The sequence below is a fragment of the Nelusetta ayraudi genome, unplaced genomic scaffold (genome assembly GCF_046127955.1).
Source record: "Nelusetta ayraudi isolate G7.1 ecotype Tasmania unplaced genomic scaffold, CSIRO-AGI_Nayr_v1 ptg000001l, whole genome shotgun sequence".
Classification (NCBI taxonomy): Eukaryota; Metazoa; Chordata; class Actinopteri; order Tetraodontiformes; family Monacanthidae; genus Nelusetta; species Nelusetta ayraudi.
In genome coordinates, this window is record NW_027466051.1 from 2,054,635 (window position 1) to 2,071,833 (window position 17,199).

At 47.2% G+C, this 17,199-nt stretch overlaps 1 protein-coding gene across 14 annotated transcripts in view; it reads right to left on the reverse strand.

The window, feature by feature from the left end:
* Positions 1-346: 346 nt before the first annotated feature.
* The window catches only part of kif1aa (kinesin family member 1Aa), a 38,673-nt gene continuing 21,820 nt past the window's right edge, over positions 347-17,199 (reverse strand). For 4 of the 14 annotated variants that reach the window (XM_076025733.1, XM_076025261.1, XM_076025653.1 and 1 more), the window contains 21 exons: positions 15,791-15,909; positions 15,600-15,685; positions 15,390-15,519; positions 14,487-14,649; positions 14,313-14,403; positions 14,090-14,208; positions 13,941-13,996; positions 12,557-12,665; positions 12,396-12,462; positions 11,462-11,757; positions 7,773-7,887; positions 7,566-7,699; positions 7,107-7,168; positions 6,877-7,022; positions 6,337-6,525; positions 5,988-6,059; positions 5,601-5,719; positions 4,736-4,882; positions 4,072-4,264; positions 3,806-3,924; positions 347-3,111 (listed from right to left, as the gene is read on the reverse strand). In XM_076025733.1, the coding sequence (XP_075881848.1) occupies positions 3,069-3,111; positions 3,806-3,924; positions 4,072-4,264; positions 4,736-4,882; positions 5,601-5,719; positions 5,988-6,059; positions 6,337-6,525; positions 6,877-7,022; positions 7,107-7,168; positions 7,566-7,699; positions 7,773-7,887; positions 11,462-11,757; positions 12,396-12,462; positions 12,557-12,665; positions 13,941-13,996; positions 14,090-14,208; positions 14,313-14,403; positions 14,487-14,649; positions 15,390-15,519; positions 15,600-15,685; positions 15,791-15,909 (2,575 nt within the window). In that variant the 3' untranslated portion in view covers positions 347-3,068. Of the gene's footprint in view, positions 3,112-3,805; positions 3,925-4,071; positions 4,265-4,735; positions 4,883-5,600; positions 5,720-5,987; positions 6,060-6,336; positions 6,526-6,876; positions 7,023-7,106; positions 7,169-7,565; positions 7,700-7,772; positions 7,888-8,341; positions 8,366-10,060; positions 10,088-11,461; positions 11,758-12,395; positions 12,463-12,556; positions 12,666-13,940; positions 13,997-14,089; positions 14,209-14,312; positions 14,404-14,486; positions 14,650-15,389; positions 15,520-15,599; positions 15,686-15,790; positions 15,910-17,199 lie in introns of all 14 variants that reach the window. The other 10 variants (XM_076025902.1, XM_076026123.1, XM_076025499.1 and 7 more) reach the window with 4 other exon arrangements.

Here is a 17,199-nt window from a genome sequence, read left to right on the forward strand (position 1 = left end):
AAAAATGTATTTTACCGTTTTATTATGTCAAATTGACGCAATGTTCTGCTTCTGTGAAAAGGCTTGTAAAGCAAGCAGGGGGATATGCCTCCTCTCACAGTGACGTGGCAACTTTGGAATCAAAACAGGTAACGTACATATAGCCACATATGCTTGATAATAGCGTTTTCCTCTTTTTTTTTAATTGAATAATTGCAAAAGTCCTGAGCTTGAGGTCAATTATGTTACTGGCTGATGACTAAGAACATACATGCAAAATGTTTTAAATATACAGTGCCTTTTAAAAAAACAAACAAAAAAGTGTGTAAGTAATACGGAAGTGAAATGACCAGAGAAGAAGAGTCCATTCCAGTGTGCTGCATAATTTCCATGTTTATTTAATATATGACAATGTGTTTAGTGTACACAAACATTTGACGCTAAACTCCGACACTCAGAGACACTGACTGAACTACTGCCCATTCCTGCTTTTTTTTGTTCTTTTGTCAATGGGTGCAACTTTATCATACACTGTTCACAGCAATCATGTTTATATACAATGCAGGGGGGGGGGGAGAGGGAAATCACCTGAAGAAAAAGAAGAAATGTACCGATGCAATGTGAGAGTGCATAACAGCAAACAAAAAACAAATATCGTTGAAAAAGGGCAGCAGAAGGATTAGAAAAAGCAGATTTTAGTGGCTGCTGTCAGCAGTGGTGAGCCACAGCGTGAATCTCTGCAGGATGCTTGACAGAGCCGGCCGCCCAACCACGACTCCACCCACCCACCGGCCAGGGAGGAAGGCAGGCGGCAAGTGACGACACAAACCCTGCACAACAAGTCAGCTCAGCTATCCACATACATTCACTGTGATTCTCTTTGTTTTTGTGAGTGCACCATCACGGCAAAGAAAACAAAACTTTGGCCGCTTGAAGAGTGACACACGTTATAAAGACCAAAAACGAGAGAAGAGGAGATCGGACTGGGATGATTTAAAAAAGAAAAAGAAAAAAGAAAAATGAAAATGTGCGATAACGACAGTGTCGCGTCCAGTACAGCGGGCTGCTTCCTCCGTGATCAGCTGCAGTCTAGAAACCCTGATGTCCAGTCCGGTCAGTTTCACCTGCCACAGTTGCACTCGTCTGATGACTGCAGGTGTTTCAACAACACAGAGAATACGTCCTCCTGACATCAAACGCAACAAACTGTGAACTGTCCTGGTATGTGAGTCGCACCTCTGCTTGCTGAGAGCGCCGTCCAGGCTGGTTGACCTGCGGTGAGCTCGTCAGATGCCTCTGTACCAGTTCTATGTCCCAGAATGCAGACAAGAAATTATAAATTAAATTCACTTTTTTTTAATTTTTTAGTTGCCATGTTTTCTGCATGAAAATGGCGAAATTACATCCAGGATGAAACAAAAAGTGCAACATTTGGATTTGAGAGATGCATTTCAGTGACGTCAGGTAGGTCTTTTTTTAAATTCTGCATAATCTGTGTTGCGGAAACAATCATAAACACCTTTTTTTTTTTGTCGGAGTGTGAAGTATTGAAGAGCAGAAGAAGTCATGTGATCCGCAGACGCTTCCAGCATGTTTTGTTGTTGTTGCTCTTGTTCTTTATAGCAGCATGAAGTAGATGACGTGGCTACGAAGCAACCAGCCGCTGAGGCCGCACTGTACAGTGTGGTCGAAAGAAGAGGCACTAACATTTAATCAACATACATCAGAGAAACCGGCTTCTCCGTCTGAACCGCCAGGATTGGTTGGATTCCTTTTTTGAAACTCGGGGATCTCACAAGATGGACACACCCCCTCCAGGTGCGCCCTGTTAGTGGGTGTGGGAGGAGGTCAAAGGTCAGGGGCAACTCACTCCATCTTAAAGGAGGCGGGGGGGGTGCGTTGTCATTCAAGTAATCTTGGGCGCAAAGGAAGGAGCCAATAAGAGAGAGACGTGGTTAAATCCAGGGAGGGAGGGAGGGTTTGGGGGGGGCGTCCGGACATTTAAAGGAACTCATATTAAAAAGTGCAGTGTGCAGAAATTGCACGGTACTACTACTTTAGAAATATAAACGTCTTTTTGTAAATAAATACATGCGGAAATTAAAACCGTAAAGCTGTTAAATATCTAAATATATATATATGTATATTTATAATCACATTTTGGAAAGAACCAAAGTTCAGAATGAGGCTTAAAATTGAGAGTATTACAGGTGATGATGGTTAACTTTGTGTGTGTGTGTGTGTGTGTGTGTATGCAGGTGCTCCTACACGCAGCGACAAAACGACAGGAAGTTTATGAAAAAATGCCACAAGAACAACAAGAATTCTACTATGATATGCCATTCCGTTGCCAGGCCGTGTGTATGTGTGTGCGTGTGTGTGTGTGTGTGTGTGTGTGTGTGTGTGTGTGTGTGTGTGTGTGTGTGTGTGTGTGTGCACTCGCACTTTTTTTTTTTTTCAAGAAAACAGGCGGCTGATGAAGAGCACAAATATTCTACAGAGTTACACCGACTGAATTTCTTCCTCCGTGCTGTGTTTTCGCGTTGCTATGCGGGAGGACCTGCCAAGCCCCGACCGGCCGTCGTGGCAGCCGAAGGTCGGAACAAAGGTCACGGCAGAAAATGTGTAAGGCTTGATGTGTCACCGACAACCACTACAGTACATTAACCATTAACGCATGTAACCCGAGTTTAGTCACTGGTCGATTCTTCCCCCGATTCTTTTGTTTTCGCCGCCCCGGTTCGACTTTACAGTGAGAGAATTTCTTCGTCACAATACGAGACTCATGTCGCAGGAAAAGGAAAATGGAAAAAAAAAAAAAGGGCCTGATGGGGGCGCTTCTGGTTGCTGGGGACACTCGTGATGAACTGGGACCAACTGGAGACGGGAACAGCAGGAAAAGGAGGAGAAGGAGGAGGAGGAGGAGGAGGGACAATGATGGTAGTGGGTGGCCGTGGTGGAGGCAGAAGGAGGCGGGGTTTTGGGGGTGAGGTGGGGGCTCTGCACAGAGGGGGCGGGTCAGAGAGGGGATGGAGGGGGGGTGCAGGGCGAAGGTCTATGTACATCATCTCAGTCTTTTGCCTTCAGAGTCACATCCTCATCTGAGCGGCTCGTCTCCGTGACAGCTTTGACCTGAGAGACACAAGAGGAGAGAGAGGGAGAGTTTGACGAGAGAGATTTTTTTTTTTTGTTTTAAAGGACCCACATGATTCAATGCTGAAAAATGTCATTCTTCGATCAGTAAACAATAATCAGTGTCCCCTCAGTGAACTCTACCGAGTCCACCCTGCCCTTCTGCTGCTCTCACAAAGTCTCCGCTGAAACATGCAGCTCTGGAAAAAAGTGCCCCCTTTGTGATGTCACAAAGTGGACTGATAAATCTAGCAGGTTTGTGACCGCACGCCCCTTTTTTTTTGTCCCCTTCCAAATGTGGGAAATCCAACAAAATGTCGGCTTTAGCAGGAGGCTATAAAGAGAGGGCTAACTGTGCTGTTGTCTGGGCATCTAGACTAGTGTTTCTCAACTGGTGGGTCGCGACCCAATAGTGGGTTGCAGAGCTGTTTGATTGGGATAATTTGAATAATTTATTTACTCAACATGATAGAAAGTGGGCTAGCAAATCTTTTTTTGTGCAATGAATTTGAGTGCTGTGAAATAAATAAATAATACATTTTGGTTGCGACTTCATGATAAGGAAAACAATGTGGGCCCTGAACTCCACCAGCCGAAAGCCGCCGATCTAGTGGACAGTCATTGAATTTGTTTTTGTTTTTTTTTTTAGATAATTAACCATGCTAGGCTGCTCCCCTGGACTCTCAGAACCAACCTGATAGTTCCGGCGAGGAGCGGGTTGAAGGCGTACAGCCAGTCGTGCATCTCCTTGTCGTTGGCGGCCTGCAGCAGGATCCCACGGTGCTCGGTGCACACGGCGAAGGCGTTGGGCGTCTGTGGGTGGAGAGAGAGCGAGACGGATGTCATCAGGGCGACGCTCACCCATGGGCGGGTTGATTTTTTAAAAATATATATGTATATTATTTATTATTATTATTATTATTTTTATTTTTTTTTAAACATTCAGACAGAGTTGCCCACCTTCAGCATAGCCTGCTGGTCCTCGCTGTACTCCACCTGGGCGGAGGAGAGGTTGAGGATGGCTCGCTCCACCGTGTCCCTCTCGCTGTTGTAGATGTAGACGTACGGCCGGCGCACCACCACGAAGCGCTTCACCCAGCCGTTGGTGTGCGGCTCTAGGAAGTGGATGTAGCCTTTCTTTGATACGATGGGGCTGGAGAATCCAAGGTACGAAGAAAAAAAAGCACTACACGTGAGGGATCAGGAACTGATTGCCACTGTTTTCGGCACTGGTAGAAAGACGGCCTGCAACGATGACTGTGTATTTTGCAACATCATTTTGACAATCTGCCTTCTCAATAAAAGCATTTCACCTGTGGAACAATCTGCCAAAACACATTAATTGTTTATTATTATTTATTGTTATTAATATTGCCACTACATTCACAAATGGCATCTATTTCCTCTCATACTGTTGTTTAATCTGTGTTTTTAGAAAAGCCCCCTCACGACTGGTGTTGAAAAATATCAAAAGAAAACTAATGCAAAACATCTGATCTGTCCACTGCGACAGTGTTAATGTAATTGTGATGTCCAAACCAAATCGAATAAACATAAAACATAAGAAGGTCTTGACATCAGCATCAAGTCATTGGTGAGGAGTCGTAGACTGTGGAGGACGAACCTGACTCTGATCTCCTGGATGTCCGGGACAAACCTACGTATTCGCGGTTTGCTTTCGGTGGCACCGCCGCCAACAGACTTCTTGGCCTCGGCACCCTGCGGTGTGTCAGGACCGGGGCTGACTGCGCGGGAGCGCGGTGTCGGGGGTCTGGAACACCAAAACAGCAGCTCAGATCTCTTGTTATTATCTCTTGTAAACGTCATTGCCTTAACTTTGCCAATTTGCCACAGCGGGGCACAGGTACAGGCCAGGAAAAACATGTTGCGGCTGTCAATCAGGATGTCTGACTTAATTTTTAAGCATTAAAAAGCTACATTTACAAGATAAACGAAAATAAATAATGTCCATCAACATGACAGACACTACATAAAACCAGAAAAACATTATTTTAGGGGAATATGTGTTAAATGTTAGCCAAAAAGAGGGCTCGAAATTCAGGACCTCCGACCAGGTGGCAATCAAGAGAATTTGGCTTCAAAATTGAAGCTACGGAATTCCACCTTTTCTCAAAGCTTCATTTTATTTTGGAGTTCACAGGATTAACTCTAATTGAGAATTCTCTCCAGATCTTTGCACAACAGCGTATTTAGCCCTCTGTTTGCAGCCTCCAGCTAAAAAAGATGCTTTGTTAGACTTTCCAAATATTTGGAAAGAGACAAAAACAAAGTGGTCCATTTGGAGAGAGGACCCAACACTCCTAGCCTGGGGTCTGGTCACTAACGAACTAGGAGAGGCCTCAGTGAGGGAGCAAGTGCGCCGTGTGACATCACCAAGGGTCATCTGTTTTTGTTTTTTTTCAAATCTGTGCGCGATAACGAAGCCTTTCTGAGGCAGGACACAAGGTCACAAAGATGTTGAGGCTGACCTGAGATCAGTGCTTCTGTATCCCTCCACCAGCGAGGGGCACGTGGAGGAGGGCGTGATGGTGTTGAAAGCGGAGACGGACAGCGACTCTTTGAGCGTGGTGACGGACATCTCGGAGATCTGCCACACCCACAAAAAAACTGCTTGTTGGAGGAGCTCAAACACGGAGACAGACAGTGACAGACCAACTGACTGAAGTGCTGCACCTTCAGTTTTACTGCATTTTAATCTCAACTTATTCTGTATTTTATCTTTGAATGTTTTTGTATTTTTAGCCCTTATCTTTTATTGTCGTCTCCTGTGTTGGTGAGCCAAAGACAATTATTATATTCACAATAAGATAAATTCTCCTCTATTATTCTATTGACAGACGGACCGATAGACTCACCTTGCTCTCGCTGGCGCTGACACACACGTGGCTGTATTCACGGTTGAAGGAGTGCAGGAGCAGCCGCAGACACTGTGCAAAAAACAGAATCCGTTTCTGAGTTTCCGTCTGTTATTGTTTGGGGTTCTGCTTTTGTTTTGCTGTGTTTACTTCCTGTGGTCTGGCTCTTGCTTTGTCCTTTCCTGTTGTCCTTTCTGGTCCTGCTTCTCATTTCCTTGCTCATCTGCATCTCGTTAGCTGCCCAATCCTTGTATTTCAAGCCTGAGTACTTCTACTTTTTCTATGCGCTACCCGATCCCTCTCCCCCAGGAGAGAATGAAACTATACCAACGCCGCTGACGGTACTGACCTTGGTGGCGAGCTCCCGCTGCCTCTCAGTGGTGATCTCGGAGGCTGGGTTGACCTCCTGCTCGCCGTCAGTGGGTTGAGGAGACTCGCTCAGCTCCTCGGTGACGCAGGACAACGTGGACTCCTGGCCCATCAGCAGAGTGGACTCCAGCTTCTCCCTCAGCAGGAGGTAATGTTTGGTCTTCTCCACCTAAGACAGGAGGTCGAGAAAAAGGTTGTTGTCACCGACCACCAAGAGAGACGTGCTGCACTGGAACTGTCACCAAAGAGTTTTTGATGAAACCTTTTAATTAGGCAAATCCTGTGTCCTTATTTTTTCGAGAGGACACTGAAAAGGCACGTCTTGGGTAAGTCCTAATGTTATAGTTACACTAAATACAGCTCACTTTTAGCTACCACTAACAAGCAATAAAGTATCACTGTAGGTCTCAGTGCTGAGGAGTTCCACAGAGACCCACTGTTGGCCCGGAGACTTTTAAAAAACACATTCTCAAACAGTGAAAAGTGCTTGAATCTTTTTTTTAGATTACGCAGCCCTCACATCCTGCAGGAGGCTGAGTTTCTCCAGCTCCCACTGGTGGTCCAGGATGAGGCTGTCACTGCGGGGCCTCCAGCCAGCCAGGTTCTCCTCCCCGCGGACGTAGGCCACTGAGGTGTCCAGCACCCGCCTGCGTCTCCTCTGCATACCTGTAGCAGCAAGAGGAGGGGTTAGGAACCTTGAAATGTCAAGGGTAGAAGAAAACTTGAGTAAGTTTTTGCTCCGAGTCTCACCGGGGCTCCCGGCATCGGCCAGATTGCAAAAGCTGACCTCGTAGACTCCGGTAACACGGTTCCTAGAATGACAATTAGTCCTTAGAGTTTTTAGGAGCTGCAGCTTCTTCTGAGTCAAAGGCTTCAAGGGTCCCACAAAACCAAAGATTTATGGGTCCATGTACATGTTACTCCAACTGGGTAAATTCTGGTTCTAATCCTGCTTGTAATAAGTATCAATCACATTATGTTGAGGACCTTAGTGGACCAAACACTTGTCTATTATACCTACAGGAAATATTCATTGATGCAAGTCATATTTTGTTGTGTTGTATTGTTTTGAGATTGTTTTTGAGGTAGAACAGCGAGGATCTGAAGGCAAACCTCAGAATGGGTTGCTGTTTGAGATACTGAATGGAGTTCCACATCATTGGGTCAAGATTTTTGGACCCATGTCGAACTCTGAAGTTTGACACTCACCCATCTGGTGCCCTCAAGCTTCCGGTGCCAAAGAGGTTCCGGATGGAACGGGAGGCCGAGAGCTTTGCGTCTCGGGAGTGAAACACCATGCAGACGTCTTTGGTGATGACCGCAGGTTGGGTGCAGTTCTCCATCTGCGCCAAGAGGAGGCGTTACGGACACCGAGAAAAGGAGGATACAACGGACTGAGCACGGAGCGCACTGTACCTCCAGGTAGGCGGAGAGGGTCATGTAGATCTTCTCCCCGTACGGAGTGACTCTGTTCAGGAGCAGTGAGTTGTGCATTGAGCTGTCCCAGGCTGCCTCGAAGCGGTAGAAGGTCCTGAGACGATCCAGACAGAGGAGACGGTTCAGCGATCAGCTCGAGAGCCGCAAGAAAACATTCTCGGCTAAACCAGAGCTCAGCGTCCCACACAGATGTTTTACATAAAAAGCACAAGAATAACTAAGATATTTGACTGACAGAAAGATGTGGACTTAAAACAAATTCTGACATAATTCTACAAAAAAAATACAAAGAGTCATGATGACTGCGCTGTTGTCTCTGTGCTGTATTTAAACAACGTTCACCTAAAAATAGCACAGCAAGATCTGAAGCTGCTACCAACATCTGTGGGCATGCAACACAACACCAATCACAGGGGAGCAGAGACGAGAGTGTGTAGAGGGAAATTAAACAGGAAAACGAGGTGGTAGTGGTGATGGTGGTAAGGATGGTGATGATGATCAGAGACGCGAGACGGACCAGATGAGGGACATCGCAGTGACAGATATACCTATGGTCACGTCCCGAGGAAATGCTGTGAGGAGGAAGAAGAAACCGGCAGAAGAGGATAGAAAGGTGAAAAGTCAGGAAGTGTGTGTAAGTGTGTGTGAGAGTGAGTGAATGTGTGACAGTGAGTTGGTGAGGGCTGGGCTGGTGTTTTCTCACGCTGTTATCGAAGCTAGCGCCGCCTCTTGGCCGCCTCCCAGTTATTTTATATGTTTTAAACAGACTCAGAGGTCACAGATCCAGTGGATGGTGGCTGGACAGACACGTCTCAGCTCAGAAACGCCGCTTGTCACATCTTGCTAACCTCCCAATGGGAGGCGTTAAAAATTCCACTGGGCTCCAAGCGGTGGATCCAAGCGGTGGTTCCAAACGGTGGTTCCAAACGGTGGTTCCAAGCGGCTACAACGTAGCTGCTGCTAAAGAGATTAGCATCAATGCTGCTACAGCTGGAGTTTTATCAGGTTCAAGATAGTAAAAAAAAAAAAAGTCACTGAGGGATTTTCCTTGGCCAAAAATTTCCCATTTAATTCCTACTGGCTTTGGAGAGAGTTTAGTCAAATGCTCCAGTGTGCTAAGATCATGACTAGTCTGATTGGTCAGTAGTTCGACCCAATCCACTTCCAAGTTCAACACCTTTCTCGGGTTCTTCAGCAGACGGATGCGTCAGAAATCACAAAGGACTGAGATGAGATTCCATCTCCAGCGTCCGACTTTGCAGTGCAACTGCTTTCGCACAGATCTTTTAAACTGGTAGTGACAGTTTTTTACACTACTGCAGAGGGTCTGAGGTCCCACCGCGGCTGCCAGGACTGAGGTCACGCCGCTGGCTTCGACATGCGAGCGGCCTCCTCCGGCGCTCTGGCAGCGCTCAGCCTAACGGCACAAATGAGATTTCAAAAAATATTCGCAGCATTCACGGACGGCAGCGGTTGTTGCTACCGCTGAGCTCATGCTCCCCCGGATGACATTTTAATGGCTGCGTTTGAGTGCCGCGCCAGAGCCGGTTCTGTAAATGATGTAATCGGTATTACAGCACTTTGAGTAATAGTGTTCCTGTTTATATTCTCCGACCGCAGTGGGAAGGGCTCTGCGTCCCCCTGGGATCAGATGGAACTCAGCAAAACATGGACACAACTTTCTTTTTCTTTTTCTTTGTGGCATTAATGCAAAAACAGTGTGGAGTTCATTAAAAGAAGACTTTACCAGCTCTTTTTTTATATTTTCAAAAAAGATTCAGCACAAGTCCCAACTATTGACGCCCCATCCCAACATTTTTTAAATTTAAATCAGCCATGATTTTATCTCCCTGTCAGCGATTTATGTAGACAGAGGAGGAAGAGGCCCTGGCCCGACGACACCTCCGGTCGGCAGAGATAGACATCCAGGCCAAGCAAAGCCATAGCAGGATAACAGCTCAAACACAAACCCAGCAGAACCAGCAGCAGCAGCAGCAGCAGCAGCAGCACAGTGGCAGAAAAGAGGAGAGCGGAGACATGCAGGACAGCCACCCACCAGTCGCTTCTCTCTCTCTCTCACACACACACACACACACACACACACACACACACACACACACACACACACGGCCAGTCAGAGAAGCGACAGGTTCGGGAGAGCTCAGAGAGTCGAAGGGAGGAAGTAAACAATGCGAGGTGGATGGTCAAGAGATAAGAGATGTGTGCCAGTGTGTAACTGAGGAGGAGAGAGAGGCAAAATAATATACCTAGGCATGTCCGAATCAAGAAATTGTCTGCAGAAGCAAAACAACAAACAAACAAACAAACAAACAAACAACAAGGTTCCGTTAGTGGACAGGAGGCAGGAAAGTGTTAGCAACCAACATGTGTTACTCTTGGTGGAACCAGAACCAGAGCTGAAGGCTGCTGGGCTGGGTCGAGGGGAATCAAAGCAAAGAGCCAAAAACAGCTCACACAAATCATAAAGCAGCAGGGGAAAAAAATCCTAACAGTTTTGGATAATTTAATTTTTGGCAGAACGCAGAGATGTATTAAATTCTGTTGCATAAAAAATAAGCATCAAGATTTAAGGGTAAAATAAGAATAAGCGTGAATAATAGACGCATTAAGTCCATTTGGATGGTACTTAATGGATGACTACTGCCACCTAGTGGCTATGTCTCTTTTTTTTTAGAACAACACCTGACAGTTGTATGTTCATTTTCCCCACTGTAAGGAATTATAAACTGTGTGACAGATCAGGATGCAATGATGAATCCCCCTTTCTGAAATATTCAATCTGGCTGCTTCCCACCCGCAAAACACCAAAACATCTTTGTTATCGACGTGATGGATGTGATGATGAACCTTAAAAATGGGGTTGTTAGTGTTAAAGTTGGACTGCCAGTGGTGATAAGTTGGGGCGCACAGTTTAAAAACAAAATCCATTTTGATTATTTACTCCAGCGGAATGTTTGTGAAGCAGCGACACACAGCTGGATGCACATAATGGCGGCTAAGCAGTAAAATGTGTCGACAGGCAGATGATGAGAGGATGCGACAGGGAGCTCAGATTGCCGAGGAGGGTTGGGTCGCACGGCCAGCGGGACTTAAAAAAAAAATCAGTTTCTGTCTATTGTTTTTTTCCCTCATGCATTCGCTATGATAAAGCAGCAAAGTCGTAACAAACTAGCTGTCTCCTTCCGTCACACGCTATCTTTGCAACGCTAGCTCAGTTAGCCATGCGTCCGTTGTGCTGCAAGCCCCAAAATCCAAAAATGCCTGTTCCCAAATTGCAATGTGCTCCAATTGCATTGGTTTTTGGTGCGTGTGTGACGGATGCTAACTCTTTGATTTTGCGCTTGCCGGGCTCTCATCTACGGTGTTTTCAGTGCCTTTTTCTATTCCTAAAGCTGCAGGTTGCTGCAGCTGCTGAATCCCTTGTTAATCATTATGCTTTAACTTCATGTATATTTTCCCACTGTATTCATTTTGGTGACGTCCACAGTAGCAGCCAGAGCCCAACACAGCACATGGAATCCACGGTGACCGACACATGAGAAGAAAAAATATTTTGCTATTGAGTGAATTTCATCTTCACAGTTTCAAAATCTCAACCCCTCAAAATATTTTTTGTCTTTGGAAGAACACGAGGGTTCCATATTTACCGATCGTCGTGCGTGGGCCTGACGTAGCCGGCCGCCAGGATGTTGAGCGAAAGGATGTTGGGGTCTATGATGGTCTCGTCAGCTTCAGGAGTGTTGCGCAGTCGTCCTGGGAAGGTGGAAGAGTTTATACAGAGTATTAGTGTCTTAAAACAACACCAAACCAAACCCAAACCCAAAACCATGAGCTTTGGGATGAAGCTCTGAAACTCACCCACGACGAGCTCCCGGATGTCTCTCCACTCCAGGTCGCCGCCCGACTCGTGCACGATGGTCACAGCGATTCTCCTCTGCAGGCCCTGATGTCGTGAGGAGACTTAGAACCAACAACATTCCGCAGCTCCAATCCAACACTTTTTCAAAATTGAGTCTGAAATGAGGATTCCAAAGATTTTGAGTAAGATATTTTCACCGGACAGACCCACAGAGCGAACCAGCAGGACTGGGGGTGAATGTCCTTCTATCTTTATTTCCATCTCTATCTCTCAGTTTTTGGTATTTATTCACTTTTCACCCCAACTGGTCACAGCAGATGACTCTGCCCTCTAGAGGCAGGGTCTGCTCGAGGTTTCTTCCCACTTGGTTTTCTCTTTGATTGTAGAAAGGAAATAAAAGACCACGTGTTGTCGAAGCCTGTGGTGGCCATTTATATTCCAAGTTAAAGGGACCACGAGCAATATTATTCGGCCACTGGATTCCTCGATTTTGCACTGCAGGGAAGCCAAAACAACCCGGTTCCCTGCAGGTCTGTCTTTCTTCTCCAGCCACATTTCTCTCAACACAATTTTTTCGCCAGGTGGCAGTCTGTTTCCTCTCTGTGCAAAGCACTTCGATACGCCTTTGGCTGTGATTTAGCTATTTTATAAATTAAAGTTGATTGATTACTTGATTGATTCATTGATTAATTGATTGATTGAATGACTGAATGGTGGTCTACCTGGTGCAGCAGGAAGGTGCCGTGACAGGGCATCCCTCCTCTGTGGTCCACCGCTGCAGGGATGTAGCTGCAAGAGAAGTCAACGCAGGCCTCATGAATAACATTGGAGAAATGCCGACGGCGTTTCCATCGGGATGGTTTTTGGGAGGCGGGACACTCACTCGCCATTGGCCTCTAGCTCGCAGATCTCGAAGAACACCATCAGGTCGTACTTGCTGTGGCAGGGTCCGGACTGCGGACGGGTCATGGCCGTCAGCTTGGTGGCTGGTACTGAGTGGAGAGAGGAGGAGGAGGAGGATGCAGTGTGTCAAGGCTGAGGCTAGTAGGCCAACAGCAGAGGGCGCTGCTCTAGACTCCCACACAGGAAGAGGAAGTAGGTTAAGTGGGCAGGAAGTCAGCAGTGGAGGGATGAAAGGGGAAAAAAACCAACAAAAAAACACACTCTGGGCCTGATTCACTGTGGCCGTTTATCTGCTGCTGGGTCACCTGACGACACGACAGCAGAAACACATCGGTCAAGTCAAGCCTCAGAAGTGTGAGACCTCGTTCATCGTGTTAATGAAGACAGATGGCCAGTCTCTGGTTTGTTGCAAAGGCAGGAGCTGCAAATGTCCATTCAGTGAATCAGGACGTGCACTTCTAAAAGCAGAAAAACTTTACTGTATGAGTCTGCACGTTTCATCCTTTACATTCTAGAGTCGCAAACAGCATTTTGAAGCATTTTCGAACACTCTGTGGATGAAGCCACGCTCTAGAAAATAGTTGATTGAAAGAGTCAATTAAAAAAAAAGTCAAGCACCAAAAAAAGTCATTGTTTTACGACAACTGTGTGTGAAAAATGTAATTCAAAAACACAAGGGGACATTGCTGTTCCAAGGTGAGATTAAAGTGGCAGAGGGACTGCAGGGAGAAAACCACCACGACACACAGACACACAACCAGAGAGTTAATCCAACTGAACCCTGACGAGGGAAAATTCTGTTTTTCATATCAGAGCATTTAAATGTTCTACTGTTAGAGCTTTAAATGTCTGTCTGCAGAGATGCCCTTAATACAAATGATTAAAATCTGAGAAATGACTCAGGAAAACTGAGATTTTAGGGTTTTGTTTTTTTTTTGCATAAATGACAAAATGCTCAATATAAAAGAAAGTATTTTTCGTTCTCAGGATTCTGTCGGATCTGACGACAAAACACCAACCCGGCTTGTGAGCTCTAATAACTGAACAGATAGAGGTGGGCGGGGCCGTCAGCTGAGCCCGCTCCGCCCCTTCCAGTAGGAAAGAGGCGGCCAGGCCGGCGGCGGACAGGGCGTGGCCCGATAGCGAGTCCACCAGCGCCCCGTTCAGCGCCTCGGGCATCAGGTAGCGGATCAGCTCCAGCGACTTCTCCCGGTCCGGCGAGGCGTCGCCCTCTGCTGCTCACACCCGACAACACCAAGCTAGCGTGACACCACTGGCAGAGACAGAGACAGTGCGGCCGACACGTACAGAAAGGTGCGACTCCGGCGGAGCTATGCGACGGCAGCGGCGGCGGTGGCTATTACCTGGTTTGGAAAGCGGCATCACCCTTGGGAACTGCCTCCGGCCAGGACGCAACGGGCTACCGAGGGTGGGGGGGGCAACACAACACAGCTTAGTTTACATAGAATACAATATCCTTACTCTCCTCAGGGATTCATTTAAGGTGAGATACCTGATGAGGTCCTTGCAGAGAGGCAGAAAAGGCTGCTTTTGGAAGTGTCCGAACACCTCGAAGACGATAGGCTGACTCTTGATGTAGTCCACGAAAGATTTGGTGACATCAACGGCAATCTGAGGAGGGAATTTGGTTGGATTGAATAATGGTTTTAAACTTTTAGGCAGAATTGTCTAAACTAGGACTAGTTTAGTCCTATAACTAGGATGATTCTTCTCACGTTCTGGACGTGGTAGAATCCCAACGGAGGACCCCGGCCAGTGTTCTTCAAGGGCTCGGTGGAGAAAGCCTCATCATGGCGGTGGATGAAGCTGAAAATATCACAAATTTCACTTAAAAGCTACAAGAGGGACTTGTAGTGCAGACAACGGGGAAGGAGAGAGGATCGGCTCACTTGAACTGACAGAAGATGTCGGCGTATTCGGCCGAGATGCTGGAGGCCTGCAGCACCGTTACCCTGAAGGTGAACAGGTTGCCGACCTTCAGGTGCTCCAGCGTGGCGTCCACGGCGCCGTCCAGACACGCCTTTACCGGGTTCTCCGGCTCGTCTGCACCGGCTACGAGAAAAAATGACACAGGTGAAGAACTGAGACCAGATCGTCTCGTCTGACTGGGTTTGTCTGCAGGACCGTGTCTGGGGAAACACGTGGACCACCTGTTCTTTGCCACTCTGGGACAGAGGGACATCACAAAACACACACTCAACACAAACAGCAGCTACAACTTTAAAACCAGCAACAGTCAGCAAATGTCTTAAATCTCAAGGAAATATGAAGTAGACTGCAATGCTTTCACGTCCTCGAAAGATGGCGCCGCAGTTTTTCACAGCTTTCAAACTGAGAGACAAATGACTTACTTACTTAAGCCCATCGCTCAATGTGGAGCACAGGCCATCAACGACCCTTCGTCTTGTCGAAGCCTGTGGTGGCCATTTATATTCCAAGCTAAAGGGGCCACAGGCAATAATATTTGGCCATTGGATGCCTTGCTTTTGAACTGCAGAGAAACCAAAACAAACCAGTTCCCTGCAGGTCCATCTTTGAACGATTTTCATCTCCAGTCACTTAATCTCGTCAACGCGGCTTTTCGCCAAGTGGTCGTCGGATTTCCCACCGTGCTGGTCGAGGAGCAGCGCTAAGATGAGGACAAAGGATCATCTCAGAGGCCCAACAACCCGACCTCTGAAGAAGGTACGGGGTCTGTTCTGTCGAGACACCACGTAGCACTGCAGCCGGTGGTTTTAAGGTTGTAGCTCACCGTCATCCACTCACTGCCTGAAATAAAACGTTACCCGTACATGTGTTGTTGTTGACCTCGTCGGCCGAAGGTCCCATCTCGGTGTTCTGGCCCTCGCCCTCGACAATGCGGAGCTCCTCCTGGGAGACCCCGGTGCGGGACAGTCCTGCAGAGCAGGATTCGGACTGGAACTGTGAACGCAAGGCAGGAGGTGCTCTTAGCGGACCTGATGCGTGCACGTAGTGACATGTGCGTGAGCCTTACCACGTACCTTTTCATATTGCTGGTCCTCGAAGGAGATCTTGGCCGTGCCCGACTGCCTCACTCCGGAGCCGTAGTCGGGAGCTTCCTCATCAGCTGGAGGGAAACACAGAGCACCTTCACTTCACTCCCTCAGGAAGTCACACACGGCCTCCGATCATGCTCCTCTGCCGGCCGACAGAGGAGGATGTGATACCTTACCTGATATGGCCTGGACGGCCACCCGCAGGAAGCCCTTCACCTCCCCCTTCTCGCTGACGATGGCCACACGGTGGACCAGTGGCACCGGGTAGAGCAGGTTGCTCAGGTAGACGAAGGCCCTGAACAGGAAGCAACGGGGGAAAAAAGGAGGGAAAAAAAGGAAGAAAAGATGAGTCAAACAAAAAGAAAGGGATCAGGCTAATGGACGTGTCCCACACTGGATAAGGGTTTGACTGGACTGGACGACAGAAACACAGAGCTGCGAAAGCAACCAAACAGAAGCTGGGACTGCTCTTGCGATGGCCATGGCTGCCCTTTACTATTGCTGTGTCTGGATCTTCACTCCTTACTGGCTGTGTGTGTGTGTAACGTGTCGGGAGACACTACATCGCTGACCTTAGTTATGTTCTACTAGTAGCTTGGTGAGGCTAAGGAGCATGTGCATGTATTCTGACTCTTGCAAGATTTCAAACTAGTCGATATGAACAATATATATGTGTATTTATAAATGTGTAGTAAACACGCTATTGCATGGTCATGAGGGTCATAAACGAGCCTCATTACTGGAAATATTAGATCAATTTGCAAGTGCTCAGAGTCAAAAGAGCACCTGAGGTTAGTTGGTTCAGTTGGATTATCATTCACAAGGCCTCAATGTTGAGTGTGTATCCAGAATGTGGGTGCAGCTGCACTAGCAGTGTCTCACTATGCTTGCAGTCAAGGACCACACTAGGAGTGGAAATTCAAGGGTGGAGGCAGACGACAAGATTGGTGAGGTGCAAAGAGGGCATGCTCAGGATGGAAGAAGAACCAAACGGGGCAGCAAAAAAAAGACAAAAAATGTGTTGACGTCTCGACTCAAAAGGGTCATAAACAAATGGAACAGATATCATACTGCACATGGCTCAGCATCATTTTCAAAAGGAAAAACAACAACAACAAAATGCCAACAGCTTAAAAAAAAAAGTGCACGCCTCCAGCCAGAAAATGATAATTGGTGCAAAGGAGGGGCACGAGTTCATCATCAGACATTTTCCAACTGACCAATAATAATAAAAAAAAAAAGTAGCTCCAAATGAAAAGACGAGTGCTCTGGCATGCCTAAAAGAGACAGCTGCGGCAGAAACCAGCTCTTTCATCTTTGAGATTTGGAGTCTTCCAGTCGAGATACTTTGACCTTTGACCTTCTCAAACTCATCCATGGTCTTTTTTTTGCAGCTAATGCGACTTTGGTGCTCCGGCGTTGGGGGGCGGAATCGCAACTGAGACATGTCAGTGCCGGCAGGGTAGGTGGTGGGGAGGGGAAGGGAAAGGGTAGGGGCAAAGAAGATGGAGTTCCAGCCATGACATGGCAGCTAATTAGCAATTAGCTGCAAGGCCGCGCTATGTGGTGAGACACACACACACAC